This window comes from Copidosoma floridanum, unplaced genomic scaffold (assembly GCF_036245765.1).
Source record: "Copidosoma floridanum isolate Cflo_tuat_1 unplaced genomic scaffold, Cflo_Japanese_pri ptg000019l, whole genome shotgun sequence".
Lineage (NCBI taxonomy): Eukaryota > Metazoa > Arthropoda > Insecta > Hymenoptera > Encyrtidae > Copidosoma > Copidosoma floridanum.
This window is the reverse complement of record NW_028321896.1, coordinates 2,285,084-2,298,662: the sequence shown is the minus strand read 5'-3', so window position 1 is coordinate 2,298,662 and position 13,579 is coordinate 2,285,084. Positions and strand designations below refer to the sequence as shown.

The following is a 13,579-nucleotide window of genomic DNA, read 5'->3' as shown; positions in this document are numbered from 1 at the left end:
TGCTTTACACATCCAGAATACTGACAGAGATCTCATCGTTCTTATTTATTCTTAAAATCTCTCATAATATATGTGTATTGACTATACTCTTACTCTTAAACTCCTAGCTGATTGGCCTGAGTATTTTTTTAATACAGTTATGTCAGTCTAGTTTAAGTAATACCCTCCACCTTCATCTTCGTTGTGATATCTTGCCGTAACTTTATAATGCAACTTAATTTATTAATACTTATTAACGTAACAGAAATTTGCAATTTGAGTAATCTTTTGAGTGTTATTATTAAAATATACAAAGTCTGAAAAAACAAGAAGGGATATGTTGTTGCTATTCACAGCTACTGAAGTGCCTTAGTGAAAGTCGTTAAATAAACAGTGCAATTTTTTTTTATATCTATTTTTCAATGAATTTAGAATAGTAATTGTTATGAAGTACTAATAATTTAATCATCTATCTTAGATTATCTTTATGAAATATGGGTTGTGACAATTATATGATGCTGTCCATCAATGTATAATTTTTACCTATTTTAAGGAACACTGATTGTGTGACAGATATTTTAAACACCTTTTAGAAAATTTAAGTTTTTTATACCAATTTCTTACGATGCTGCTGTCGTTCTGGAGAATTAGTTGTTAGTCCGGAAAACACATGTTATTATTTGTCATAATGTTATACGCAAATCAAGTAGTACTATTATAACTATTGAAAAGCGATTGCGTGTTGCACATACCTGTAGTATATCATAAAGTCCAATAAAAGTCCAATTTTTTTCAAAACTTTGTCTCCAACAGCTGCATATAAAGATATCATAAAATGGAGCTTACAGGGCTACCCATTGCAAATCCAAAAATTTGTTAATAGTACTTGACATTAAACTGAAAATAATTTGAGTTTAAAGTGTGTCATGACTTCACGAAATTCACTTAATTACACTTCATAGCATCAACGATTAGCTTACTAGTGTTAGTAAAAAACTACTAGCTGGATCAAAGTGTGATTATCAAGTATTAAAAAGCCACTAAATTTCTTCATTTTATTCATAACTATTTTCGATGCATGACTTAGCTTCTAGAATGTTCGTATTTCGAAACACAAATACAAATAGTAGGATTAAAAAAAATTATTATTCCTGAAGAGAACCATGAACTGTATAGTGGCCGAGATATCCGAAATGTTGTAAGGTTCTTATAGATACATAAATTTGATAATGAGATCTCTGAAGGTACTCGAGTAACTTTTGACCACTTTTTGGAGTGCAATATTCATGGTCATTTCTACTACAACGTACTATTGGAATTTGACTTTTACTCTTATATTCAAAAGTTTCCAGTTGTTGGGTTAATTAAAAATTTGCAAGAATAAGAAAGCATGTTGATGAAAGACCTAAGCCTTATGGCTCTGCAGTTTATCTAAATCAGTGCAAACAAGTGTGTTTGCTTGACATTTTCATACATAACTGTAATAGTCTGAACAAAATAATTGTATCCACGATCCAAACACAAACGTATTGTCGAGTACGATGAAGATTAGTTTCACCAACTGTTTCACTCATCACATTTTATTCACGAGACATTATTATATGTAAAATTTGTTGCTGACTTTAAAATAAAAATTATAATTAACTAATATTACAGCTATAAAATCAGTATAAAACTATTTTTCATAATAGGTTACGATCCCAAACACTTTGTACTCCGAGAATATCTACTTTTATTCTATTTAATTTTTAAAATAAATTTTCTGTTGTCATCTTCACAACAGTATAAATATTGTCTTCTAACTTGATATCCTAAGCCTTCCTTATTTAGATTATAAATAAAAAATCATACTCAGGTAAATGAAATCCAACATTTTATACATCATCTTGATGAAAGACGTAAACTATGACATTCGAAAGAAATCAAATTTTTCTTTCCCGCACAGAGTTGACGAGACACTTGATTTTCGTGCTCATGGGTAAAGTAAATTTGTATGCACAAGGGCGCAAAGTAATCACTTTTTATACTTTTTTTTATGCATAAATTCACGAAGGACTTACTGTACACACAGAACAAGTATTTCGGGCACTTGTGGTATACAATGTATTGTAACTAGTGCGAACGATGATTCTCTTTTTAGTGTTAAAGCCCCATAATTTTTAATATCATGCTCAGAATCAAAATTATTTTTTTTATACTTTTTATATAAAATGGCGAAACATTTTTACGCAATTGATTTCAAGACATTTATGCACAGAAACTCAAATACCAGATGATTATTTGGAATGAGACTTTAGTCAAATTAAAACACTTCTTGTTTTATTATAATAATTTATATTAAATGTATTGGCCGTTAAGAAATTGTAAGAGAATCCCTGAATATAAAAGCTTACGTATAAAAAAAAATATGATGTAGATATGAGTCTATTTATTATGTTACTCAGTACCATAGTTATTCCAAAGGGCACATCAATTAGTTTAAACATTTATCAAGCACATCATGACTCTGAAATTTGGCCAGATCCTGAAACATTCGATCCTGACCGTTTTTTGCCAGAAAATTCAAAGGGTCGACACATATACTCATATTTTCCTTTTAGTGCAGGACCAAGGAACTTCATAGGAAAAAAATTCGCGTATTTGGAACTAAAAACTGTATTAACAGCCATTTTAAGAAAATGGAGAGTTTCTAGTGTTTTGAAACCATCTGAAATGAAAATGGTAGCTAATATAACATTACGGCCCGCTAATGAGAAAATAGAATTGTATTTTACTCTTTGTGATAATCATCTGTAGAGGAAGGTTCAAATTATTTCAGATGAAATTTTTTACAATGTTTTACTGAGTGTTTAATTTTATTTTGGCTAAGTATTTACTAGAAGCCAAATTACTGCACTCAGATTTAATACTCCAAAGATGGACTTGCCTTTTGGAACTCACCCTTCTGAGAAAAAATTTATTTAAAGTATGCTGTTAATAAATATATAAAACGTTATTAGTAAGAGTAAAACGTATTATGAAAAATTATGTGATAAAGTATTAAATTAGCGTTAACTTCTGATGACATTGGCTTGCACAAAGAATGAAAAAAAAAAGATTTAAATCAGTAACAAATAGAATAAGCCTTCGGGAATGAGCATGTTCTTGAATTATCAAATATGTTAACTTAGTCAATAAAATCTGGTGGTGAGTAATTAAGGCTTAATTTCAATACTTACAAAAATATATAATTTTTTGAATATACATTCAACGAAAACTCACTTCAAGAGTATGTCATAGTTCTGGTTGATTGGCAGAAATTAAAATTTTTTGAAAACAAATTCGCATTTTTTATTTGTTGATATCTTTAAAAAATGTTACCATACTTAGATACATCAATGCATACGTTATAATTAACAGAGATGGTCAGGATTGTACTAAGCATTAAAAAAATAAAAATTTTTCAAGGTAAACGATACAAGCATTTAAAATAACTTCAACAAAAATCAGAAGTATTTAATTATATTAATTTGAATGTGTTTTGAAAAATAATGTGTTTAATCACTTAACTTTAAATATGTCGTCGAGATAAATAATTTTTAATAATTATTAAAGAAAGGGAGTTCAATTGTATGTATGTTTATTTACGTTACATTAAATGAAAACTAATTAATGTTGTATTTCAATTAATTTATCAATTATAAAAAAATTTATATGATTTATTTCAAACTATTTTTATCAAACGTAAACCCAAACAAAAAGGAAGTACATAGAGAGAAACGGCTCGTATCAATCAAAGGGGCGTAAAAATAATTAAAAATAAAAATTTTGTTTAGTTTTGATGCAAAAAATCCGCCGCAAATACTAATATATTGGAGCAAATTTTTTAAACTTGTCTTTTGTAAGCTTTTGTACTCGTCGAATCGAGTCGACGATCGTGTAAAACATTTTTCAGTACGTACCTCCTTTTAAGAGCTTTTAACGTTTAAACGCTATTTTTACCTAAATGGTAGGCTCATGAAAACGCTTATTTAACTATTTCGTTTGTTTATTAAATAAAGTTATTGTAATGATTCTCTACCTGTACATTTATGTGCATATTTTCGAGCAAAAATTATCTCATTCGTTTAAAAAATTTTTTTACCTGTACACTTATATACATATTTCCAAGCAAAATCTCACTCATTAAATTATTTATAACAAGGTAATAAAAATTAATAATAACAAAAAGAAGTTAAAGTTTAAGGCTTATTAAAAAACAGCAGTAAATCGTTTCTATTATTAGACGTAATTTATAAAAATTTTCATCAGTTACTTACAAATTTTTTAGTAGCTGATAACAAATAATGTATAATAGAAGTTATAAGTTGGAATTAGTTGTAATTTATAACAGCTACTAGTTATTTTTGAAGAAAAAAAATTGATGATAACTAATAATAACAGTTATTAAATTTTATTTTTAGTCTATTATATGAACTTTATTTATTATTTCTTATCATCGGATTTCATCACTTATTAGTTGTTCATTAAGATATATTTTGTTTAGGTTTGCTCAAATTATTTGAATTATAGTATTAGTTACTTTTACGTTTAATTAAATTAATCAAAATAAATTGTCATTGACTTTTGTAGCAGGTAAAATTAAATGAATATCATCAGTTATTGTTGTAGTATTTAAATAATTAAAACAATTAAAAATAGTTCAAAGTTATACTTATAGTTAAGAATTTATTTTAATCACTTGAATCCAATGTTTTAAAATGTGTAATTGATAATTTTCTCTAAATTAGATTAAATATAGTCGTTTTAACGTTCTTTAACATTTAAAATTTTATATTTAAAATAAAATATTTAAAAAATTTATTTGAATTTTTATTTTAATAACAATAATGTCAAATAAAGTATTTGATTGAAGTCAACTAATAAAATGATGAATTTATCAAAGTAATTTGAATAAAAATTAAGCATTGAATTAAATACTACCGATTTCGAATGAATCTTATTTCACCTTGACTAATTAAGTATTTATAATTATTCTTGTTCTCGAATAATCGATAAACTGAACCCTTATTGGCCAAAATCACAAGTTAACTACACATTTATTGACAGACTTTAAAAATACAAGAATGAGAATCAAAGGGCCCTAGAGATGCAACTTAATTGAGTTATTATGGACAAATATTTTTTATTGTATCAACCTACAGTGCCAAAAATACCTATACCTACTTATAACAAAGTAATACTGACTAAACTATCAGTTGACGTTTTTATGGCTCTACCTAAATGACCACGGGATTCTTTTTTTTTTATTCCAGCTTCTTTTGATTATACCTATACAATAACCCGTTGACCGTGAGACGCACTTGAAATATATAATGTGCGTTACGTAAGTAAAGTTAAGTAGCCAATCGGCGCGTGTGCGATTGAGCGTGTTTTGGAGTTTCGTTTCGCGAGTGTGGTACTGTGGTGGTGAATTGGTGATACCTATTGTGGTCACACATGCGTCATGCAGGTGTGTTATTTGTTTGTGTATTTTGGTCATTGGTGCAGGTATAATGGTGTTGGTTGACGGTGCGCAGATTCTGTGGTCAAAGTTACTTACTTAGTTCATCATCATCAGTCAAAGAAACCATCGAAGATATATATTTAATACAAGGAGAGTAGCGCAGCAAAACAACAGTACGTATACTTCATTGCTGGTACCTCTTTACATACCTTTGCAGTGTAAGATGTTGATCCGATCCATCAATTGATTATTAGATATTTGATTGATTTCTCCCCTCGCATATATATATACGTATATACTGCGAAGAGTTAGTCGTCTGCTAGATACTGTTTTGTTTACCAATAGCTAATGCACATTATTGCACTTACTGACAGTTGGAATAAAACGTATCAATCACTTTTTTGGCTTTTTTTGATGTGAAACATCTTTTGTTTTTCATTTACCCTTTTGATTTTATTCATAATTTTAATTTACTGTTGTACTCTTTGCTGTCCAAAATATAACTAAAAACATGTACAATTTGCAAGATAGCGTCGTCTTGTTGTTGTGTACAACCTTTGCAGAATACGTATATGCATAAGCATACACAGACGCGAGATACACATTATTAGAGAATAGAAAATAACAGGCAGTGTTCATCTTTACTTGATTAGTTGTAAGTACATTGAGAATGTGAATGCTACTGTGTATTTTAAGTCTAATTCATTGGACTCAGTACCATTTGTTTGTGTGAATTTTACCTGTGCTTGGACTGTGATTCATTTTTCATTTGACAGTTGTTACTTTGAACTGTTCTTACTTCCTATCAGTGGTTATGACACAATGCCAGTGCTTATTACCTTAAGCTAAAGCTGGCAATGTGATGAATAAGGAGTGATTGAGATTTGTTGTTGTAACTGAGAGATTCTTTCATTCATCCTCAGGTATATAAGTAACTGAATCCGACAATTGTTGCATCCAAGAGTACAATGTGAGCATACGTTCATCGACACAATGTACACAATCAGTATTCATGTGAAGCAACTTGACATATGACCTCCAAGTTAAGTGACAGGGGCATCGTTGCAAACCATACTTTCAAATGTCGTTACACGATACTGCAATGAGTGGTGCCTTATCGATGTACGATACCCTCAATAAGGAAAGTACCTCCAATGGTAGTGCTCTAGAGCCTACTGCCAATGAAGGAGCTATCAAAAAGTTATCTAGAGGCATATCAAGGGCAACGGAGAATGCTGATATCGTCAAGTATGCCAGGAGACAACTGGAACTGGGTTCTATTGACATGCCAGAATTCACATTTTCGTTGCCTGACTTATCCATCTATCCAGGTAAGGTTTTTAAAGGCTTACTTATTTTTCTGAATTTTACTTCACGTTTGGATTTAGCATTGTTTAATGCATGTACATATCACTAGATACCAATGTAATTGAGAAAGATTTTTCAAAGAACTATTTAAACTAGTATCTAGTGTTCAAGAGAAAATTCCATTGCTAATAAACGGGAACTATCATATGGTTTTTATTTTTAATTACTTGCTAAGGCTAGACTATTTTCTAACCAAGGAATTGTTCTACTAACTTGAGCATGAAGGCCATCCTTTTTTAAACTGCTTGATCAAGTGCCATCTTTTAGTAAGTATCAATGAGCTTACACTTTAATTTTCATTTTTCAGATGACTTTCGTCAATTTTTGGAAAAAGAACTTATAGAAGTGGGATGTTTGAATTCACTGGAAAATGCTGGAAGACTGAATTGGTGGTGCGGAGGAGGAAAAAACAGGGTATTATGGCCACTGGCAACAACTGGTGACGGGAACTGTCTTCTTCATGCTGCATCTTTAGGAATGTGGGGTTTTCACGACAGAGAACTTTCCTTGAGAGAAACATTGTACGAAACACTTTCAAAAGGAGAATATCGTCTCGCCCTCTTTAGGTAATCTAGAGTTTTTGTTTGTGGAAGTTTTAATTTATTCTTACTCAATAATTTTTATTCATTCTAGGAGGTGGAGATGGAGGCAAATGGATTTAAATGCAGCAGCTGGTTTGTCATACACAGAAGCAGAATGGATGTCTGAAAGGCAGAGCATTGTTGACATGGCATCAGCATATCCTAGGAATCATACTAGCACTTCTTACCAAAGCTTGGAAGAGGTAAATTCAAAATTTTATAAGAATTGCTATTAAGAATGGCACTATCATATCATAAGAATTTCATAAACACAATCACAATCAGTAAGAATCAATTTTTTTTTTCTTTTCTAGATACATATTCTCACGTTGGCGCACATTTTACGGCGACCGATAATCGTTGTAGCGGAGACGATGCTTCGTGACTCGGAAGGTGTTGCAATGGCTCCGATACCCTTTGGTGGCATCTATCTGCCCTTTGAGGTACCTCCTTCTAGCTGTCACAAGACGCCTCTACTGTTGGCATATCATTCAGCGCACTTTTCGCCTCTCGTTACGGTAGACAGTAGCTCGGATCCGAGTGAGGGTAGCATCGAGGGTTACAGTATACCACTCGTAGATCCCGACACTGGCCAACTTTATCCAGTACTATTTGCCGTGGATCCTGGTCCAGATTGGGTTTGGACTGCCTCTCAGGATCTATTGCCCTGTGAAGCTACAACTGTTAGTAACATATTAATCTATTGTTATGTTCTATTTTTATTTAATAATTATAATTTGATCTTATGATCTGCTTATTCGTAAATCCCTTTTGTTTTCTGTTTTGATAAACTGCAATTCAAATTATTGGATTAAACTTTGTCTTTGATTTATTTAAAAATTGGCGTATATAGGGATTTGATCTCTGAACTGTGAACTTTATATATTCACCATAATACATAAGGACACAAAGATCGCGGGCGTAGATGTCTTATAGCTTACTCTTGCAGCTTCCAAAATACTTTATGTAAATTTTTATTGGTAGTTAGTGATTTAGCTGAATTCAAATCCCAATGAATATGCAATTTATATTATTTTAAAAATTTTTACTGTAAAAATATGATTTGCTCCAAAATCGGCGAATTTTTAAAGTAAAAATCTTCAGTTCTTTTTCAACTTGATAATTAAGAAAGAAGTCGCGAAAACAAATTTCATGTACTTTCAAGAAAACCGGTGTATGAAAAACTGACAAAAGAAATCCGCAAATGTGCTAAAAAGTAGTTTTTTTACTTTTTTAGTGAAAAAAGTCGCACCTGAAGTGTAAAAAAGTTTCTTAATGGGTAACTTAAAATATTAAGAATATATATTACAGAGAATCCAGATTTTTAAATTTTTGATGCGTAACTGTAAAAACCGCGTCAATGACGTTTAACATTTGTTTTTCAAAATCCTTTTTTATGTTAAGTTAATTTAGAATATTTTAGCGACCTGCATTTTTAGTGAAATTCGTTCGAATCGAAAAAGCGTCTAGCTAAACAATTGATATTGAAAAACTTATTCGCCTTCCCAGCCATTCGAAAAATAAATCCTAGGAAACCATCTACAGCAGCGAGTAAAGAAAAGCTTATACTTTTAGATGGAAGTTCTCATAAAAAAATACCTCCAGTGCGAGTATCAGGTATTCATGCCAGATGAGATGGACAGGTTATCGGAGTCAGATGCTGCGCGAAGTAAGACGGCAAAGCAGCTGATGGGCGTAGCCAAACAATTTGGATCGATTGGCAAATCGGTCAGTAAAAAGTTCTGGTCAATGACCAAAAGACCAAAGAGCCACACGGCCTCCAATTCGGGAGGTTACGGCGATACGTTACTCTGCGTTAGAATTAGAAGCAAAAGGCATAAATTTGTCGATCAAATGCTACAAAACTACCTGGAAAGCGCTCACGAGAGGTACGCCGAAAAAAGTTTGCCGTCTACTCTCAGCTTCCTATTTTTATAATGTATGATTAAAATTTTTTTTTTTTTTGCTATTAAGGTACCTAAAAGATAATAAGAGTAATCACTCCTACAGTGAAATGAATTACGGGGCTGGTAAATCAAAGTTTTACACTTCGATTGATAGCGTTAGTCACGCTAATGTTAGTAAACTTTCAGCTCCAAGCACCAAAAAAGATCAAACGCTATATTTGTCCAAGTAAGCAATTCTTTTTTTATTCACTTTCCATCAAAATTAATCTAATTACTCTTTTATTTTGTAATCCCTTGCAGTTCTACTTTTTACAATGACACACAAGAATCTAAACCGGAATCGTGGAGCAACACCGATATCGTAAGCATCAAACTATGTGGAAAATAACATTTTATCCGTCCGATTTCTTAAATAATAATTTCCAATTTATTTTTTAATAGAACGTAGTTAGACAATGTCGTACCCAAGACTGCAAATTTTTTGGTTCGGCCGAAAATCAATTTTATTGTTCGCAGTGTTGGTCCGACGTCGGCGCTGAGACGAAATTCAAGCTACCTTATGACAATAAGTTTTGTCAAACAAAAAATAAATGAGCCTGATTTGATTTTGTTCTCGGCACGATTTTGCAGCTTCAAGCCAATTCATCGTTTTCTACTCGCGCATATAGTATTCAATCACATTTCTTTTCTTGACGTAGCTTGCAAAAGGATTGTACTTTTGTTAATTTTATCATAATCCATCCAACGACGAATGTTATTAAAGTTCATGTTTATATGAAGTAAACTACACCTCAAGTAACGTAAGATAGTTTTAAGCTTCATGTTGAAAATTAGAGCTTTATTCAATTCACCTACTGATGTGTTGCGACTTAAATTCGTGATCAAATATATTTTCGTACGATTCTTGTACTTTATTATTTTTTTATTTCTCTGTAATTTGAATTAGGTACAGTCGACGTTATGCCAAAAATATACGTATATTGATGTATAGTTAAAAGTTCACGAACTTTAAAAATATTTAATGTCGGAACTACCTACCTTAACTAGAGTATTTGAACCCATGGATCAATAACGACAATCCTGCCTTGCCTTGTGCGCCCATAACAAAATAATTAATACTCGACAATACGTCACGCTTATTTAAGTTATTAAAATTTTTCTTTTTCAATCACGTGCTTCGTAGTTCTTACCATCATAAACGACTATAAACAATTGAAGCGTACGACACAGTATATTTTTGCGAATCTCTTCAATGATTAATGATCAAAATTAATTTAAAATGAGAATATAAAAAAAAGTACATGTATCAAAAAGTATGTATAGTTAAAAAATATGTGTGAAAAAATAAAATATTTTTCTAAACAATTGATTTTTTTACATTATTTTTATTTGCCACCTTAAAAATTTAAATTATTCAGAAGACCACGCATCATCATAATTATGTGCTATATGCATCCTTATATTAGGGCTATTGGATTATTAGTTATCAGTGTCCTGGTAACCATGGACACGTCTTGGATTTGCTTTGTCTCTCCTAATGTCTTGATTTTTTTTCCACGAACGCGCACAATGTTTCTTTTTTTTTTTTAATTGTGTTAAAATTTTCAATATTGTCTTTTCTGACCGTTTGATGTAGTAACTCGACACAATACAAAAAAAATTAACGATTCTGACTTTGGATTAGTGTATATCATAAATAAAACTTGGTACGTATTCGTAAAAATGTCTCTATTATTTAAAAATTTCCTTATAATTTTTTTTTCATGTTAGCATACTTTCTGTAGTAATTATTTTAAGTGTTCATCACTCATATAAAACGTCGTAAACGTGCAAAAAGGTAAATTTTAACATTTATTAAATTCGAAATATATTTTTCCTGTGTAGTAATTGCATTGTAGGCACAAAAAGTTATGTTACCTTAATTTTTGGTAATCTATTTATCAGCTCAATTATTTTTTATTTTATTATACTTATCTAAGCCGTACATCTCTTTGTGTGATTTCCAAGGGTACCCTCGATATTTTTAGAAAAACATCAAAGAAATAGAATTTCGATTAATACAGCCATTATGAGTGTATTATTTATGTAGTACTTAACACATGCAAACAAAAATTTTGTAATATTTTGTTTCTAAATTTTTTAATTACAATTTCTTAAAAATTTTTTAAAAGTATTTTTTTTTTTAATTTTGTTTGATTTTTATTTTATAAATTTCTAAAAAATAATTTCTGTTGATGTTTTTAAGTATTTTTTCTAATTTGAAAAAAAAAAACAGTTTCTTTAAAAATTTTTTTAAGCATTTTTTCTGAATGATGAAAATAATTTCTTTAAAAATTTTGTAAGTTATTGCTCTCTGAATGTCTGAAAAACTATGTTACAATAGTTTTTTTAAATTTTTATCTAAACTAAAAAAAAAATTTGTTCTAAAGTTTTTTAAGTGCTTTTTTTCATAAAAAAAATATTTAATTACTTTTTTTTAGGTATTAAAAATAATTTCTCTAAAGGTTTTTATAATGAATATTTTCTGAATTTCTTAAAAATAACTTCTTTGAAAGTATTTAAAGTATTTTTTCTGAATTAAATAAATTGGTTTTAACGTTTTGTAAAGTATTATTTTCTAGAATTGAAAAAAAAATTTTTATTGCAGTTTTGGATTTTGTTTATTTTAAAAATAATTTCTTTGAAAGTTTAAAAAAATATTTTTTCTGAATTTTTTGAAAATTGGTTTGGAATATTTATCAAAGTATTGTTTTCTGAATTATTTAAAAATAATTTCTTAAAAAATTTTTTTTTAAAAGTGTTTTCTGAATTCTATAAAAATAATTTCTTTAAAAGAATTTTTTTTCTGAATGAAACAACTTGGTTTTAATGTTCTTTAAAGAATTGTTTTCTGAATATTAGAAAAATAAATTTTTTTTATATTTTACTTAATTTTTTTCTAATTTTTTTCAAAATCATTTCTTTTGAAATTTAAGAAGTATTTTTTTTAATAAAAAAATTTTTTTGTATTTTTTCTTAATAATGAAAATAATTTCTTTAAAAGATTTACAGTATTTTTTTCTGAATAATAATGATAATTTTTAAGAGTTTTTTAAACTATTGTTTTTGTTTATTTTAAAGATAATTACTTCGAAATTTTTTAAAAATATTCTTTCTAAATTTTTAAAAAATTGGTTAGAATGTTTTTTAAAGCATTGTTTTCTGAATTTTTTAAAAATAATTTCTTTAAAAATATTTAAAATATATTTTCTGAATTAAAAAAAATGGTTTTAACTTCTTTTAAAGTGTCATTTTATAAATTAAAGGAAAACAATTTTTGTTGCAATTTTTTAATTTTTTTTGAAATGATTTCTTTTAAAGTTTTTCAAGTATTTTTAATTGTCAATAATTTTTTTAGAGTACTTTTTCCGATTAATGAAAAAAATTTCTTTGAAAATTTTTTAATTATTGTTTTCCGAATTTTTAAAAAACAATTATTATCATAAATTTTTTTTTAATATTTTTTTCTAAATTCTTCAAAAATAATTTTTTTTCAAGTTTTTTTTAATTTTTTTTTTTTTTTTAATTCTTTAGGTTTTATTTTTCTAAATAATAACAATGTTTTCTCTAAAGGTTTTTTTAATTATTGTCTTCTACATTTAAAAAAAAATAAATTTTTTGAAGTAGTGTTTCCTGAATTTCTTAAAAATAATTTCTAAGACAATTTTTTAAAGTATTTTTTTCTGAATAATAAAAATAATTACTTAAAAGTTTTTTTAAATTATTGTTTTTGTTTATTTAAATATAGTTTCATTACAATTTTTTAAAAATATCTTTTCTGAATTATTGAAAAATTGGTTAGAACTTTTTTAAAGTATTGTTTTCTGAATTTTAAAAAATAACTTCTTTGAAAGTTTTTAAAATGTTTTTTTTGATTTCTTAAAATATAATTTCTATAATGGTTTCAAAATTTTTTCCTGAATTTTTTAAGAATGTCTTTCAAACTTTTTTAAGTATTTTTTTTAACTAAAAAAACAATTTTTCCAGTATTTTTTTTCTTAAAAATGAAAATAGTTTTTAAAAAGTTTTTTTTAGCTATTGTTTTTGTTTATTTTAAAAATAATTTTCTTCAAAGTTTTTAAAGATGTTATTTCTGAATTTTTTGAAAATTAGTTAAAACATTTTTTAAAGTATTGTTTTCTGAATTCTATAAAAATGTTATCTTTGAAACTTAAAAAAAATATTTTTTTCTGAATTAAACAAATTGATTTAAATGTTCT

General features: G+C 28.2%; 2 protein-coding genes across 3 annotated transcripts in view; both read left to right on the top strand.

Annotated features, from left to right (window-relative positions):
* Nucleotides 1-13,579, top strand: part of LOC106636928 (aldo-keto reductase family 1 member B1) — a 403,668-nt gene that overhangs the window by 17,880 nt on the left and 372,209 nt on the right. The window lies entirely within an intron of this gene.
* LOC106636895 (OTU domain-containing protein 7B) lies at nt 5,389-10,663 on the top strand. Of its 2 annotated transcripts, none has more exons than XM_089593259.1 (9): nt 5,389-5,637; nt 6,388-6,795; nt 7,140-7,398; nt 7,466-7,616; nt 7,728-8,096; nt 8,989-9,302; nt 9,388-9,546; nt 9,621-9,681; nt 9,762-10,663. In XM_089593259.1, exons 2-9 carry the CDS (start codon nt 6,546-6,548, stop codon nt 9,912-9,914), a joined length of 1,716 nt encoding a protein of 571 aa, XP_089449385.1. In that variant the 5' UTR covers nt 5,389-5,637; nt 6,388-6,545; the 3' UTR covers nt 9,915-10,663. The 2 variants fall into 2 exon arrangements, with proteins under 2 accessions (XP_089449385.1, XP_014204929.2); XM_014349443.2 differs by lacking the exon at nt 5,389-5,637 and adding an exon at nt 5,834-6,119.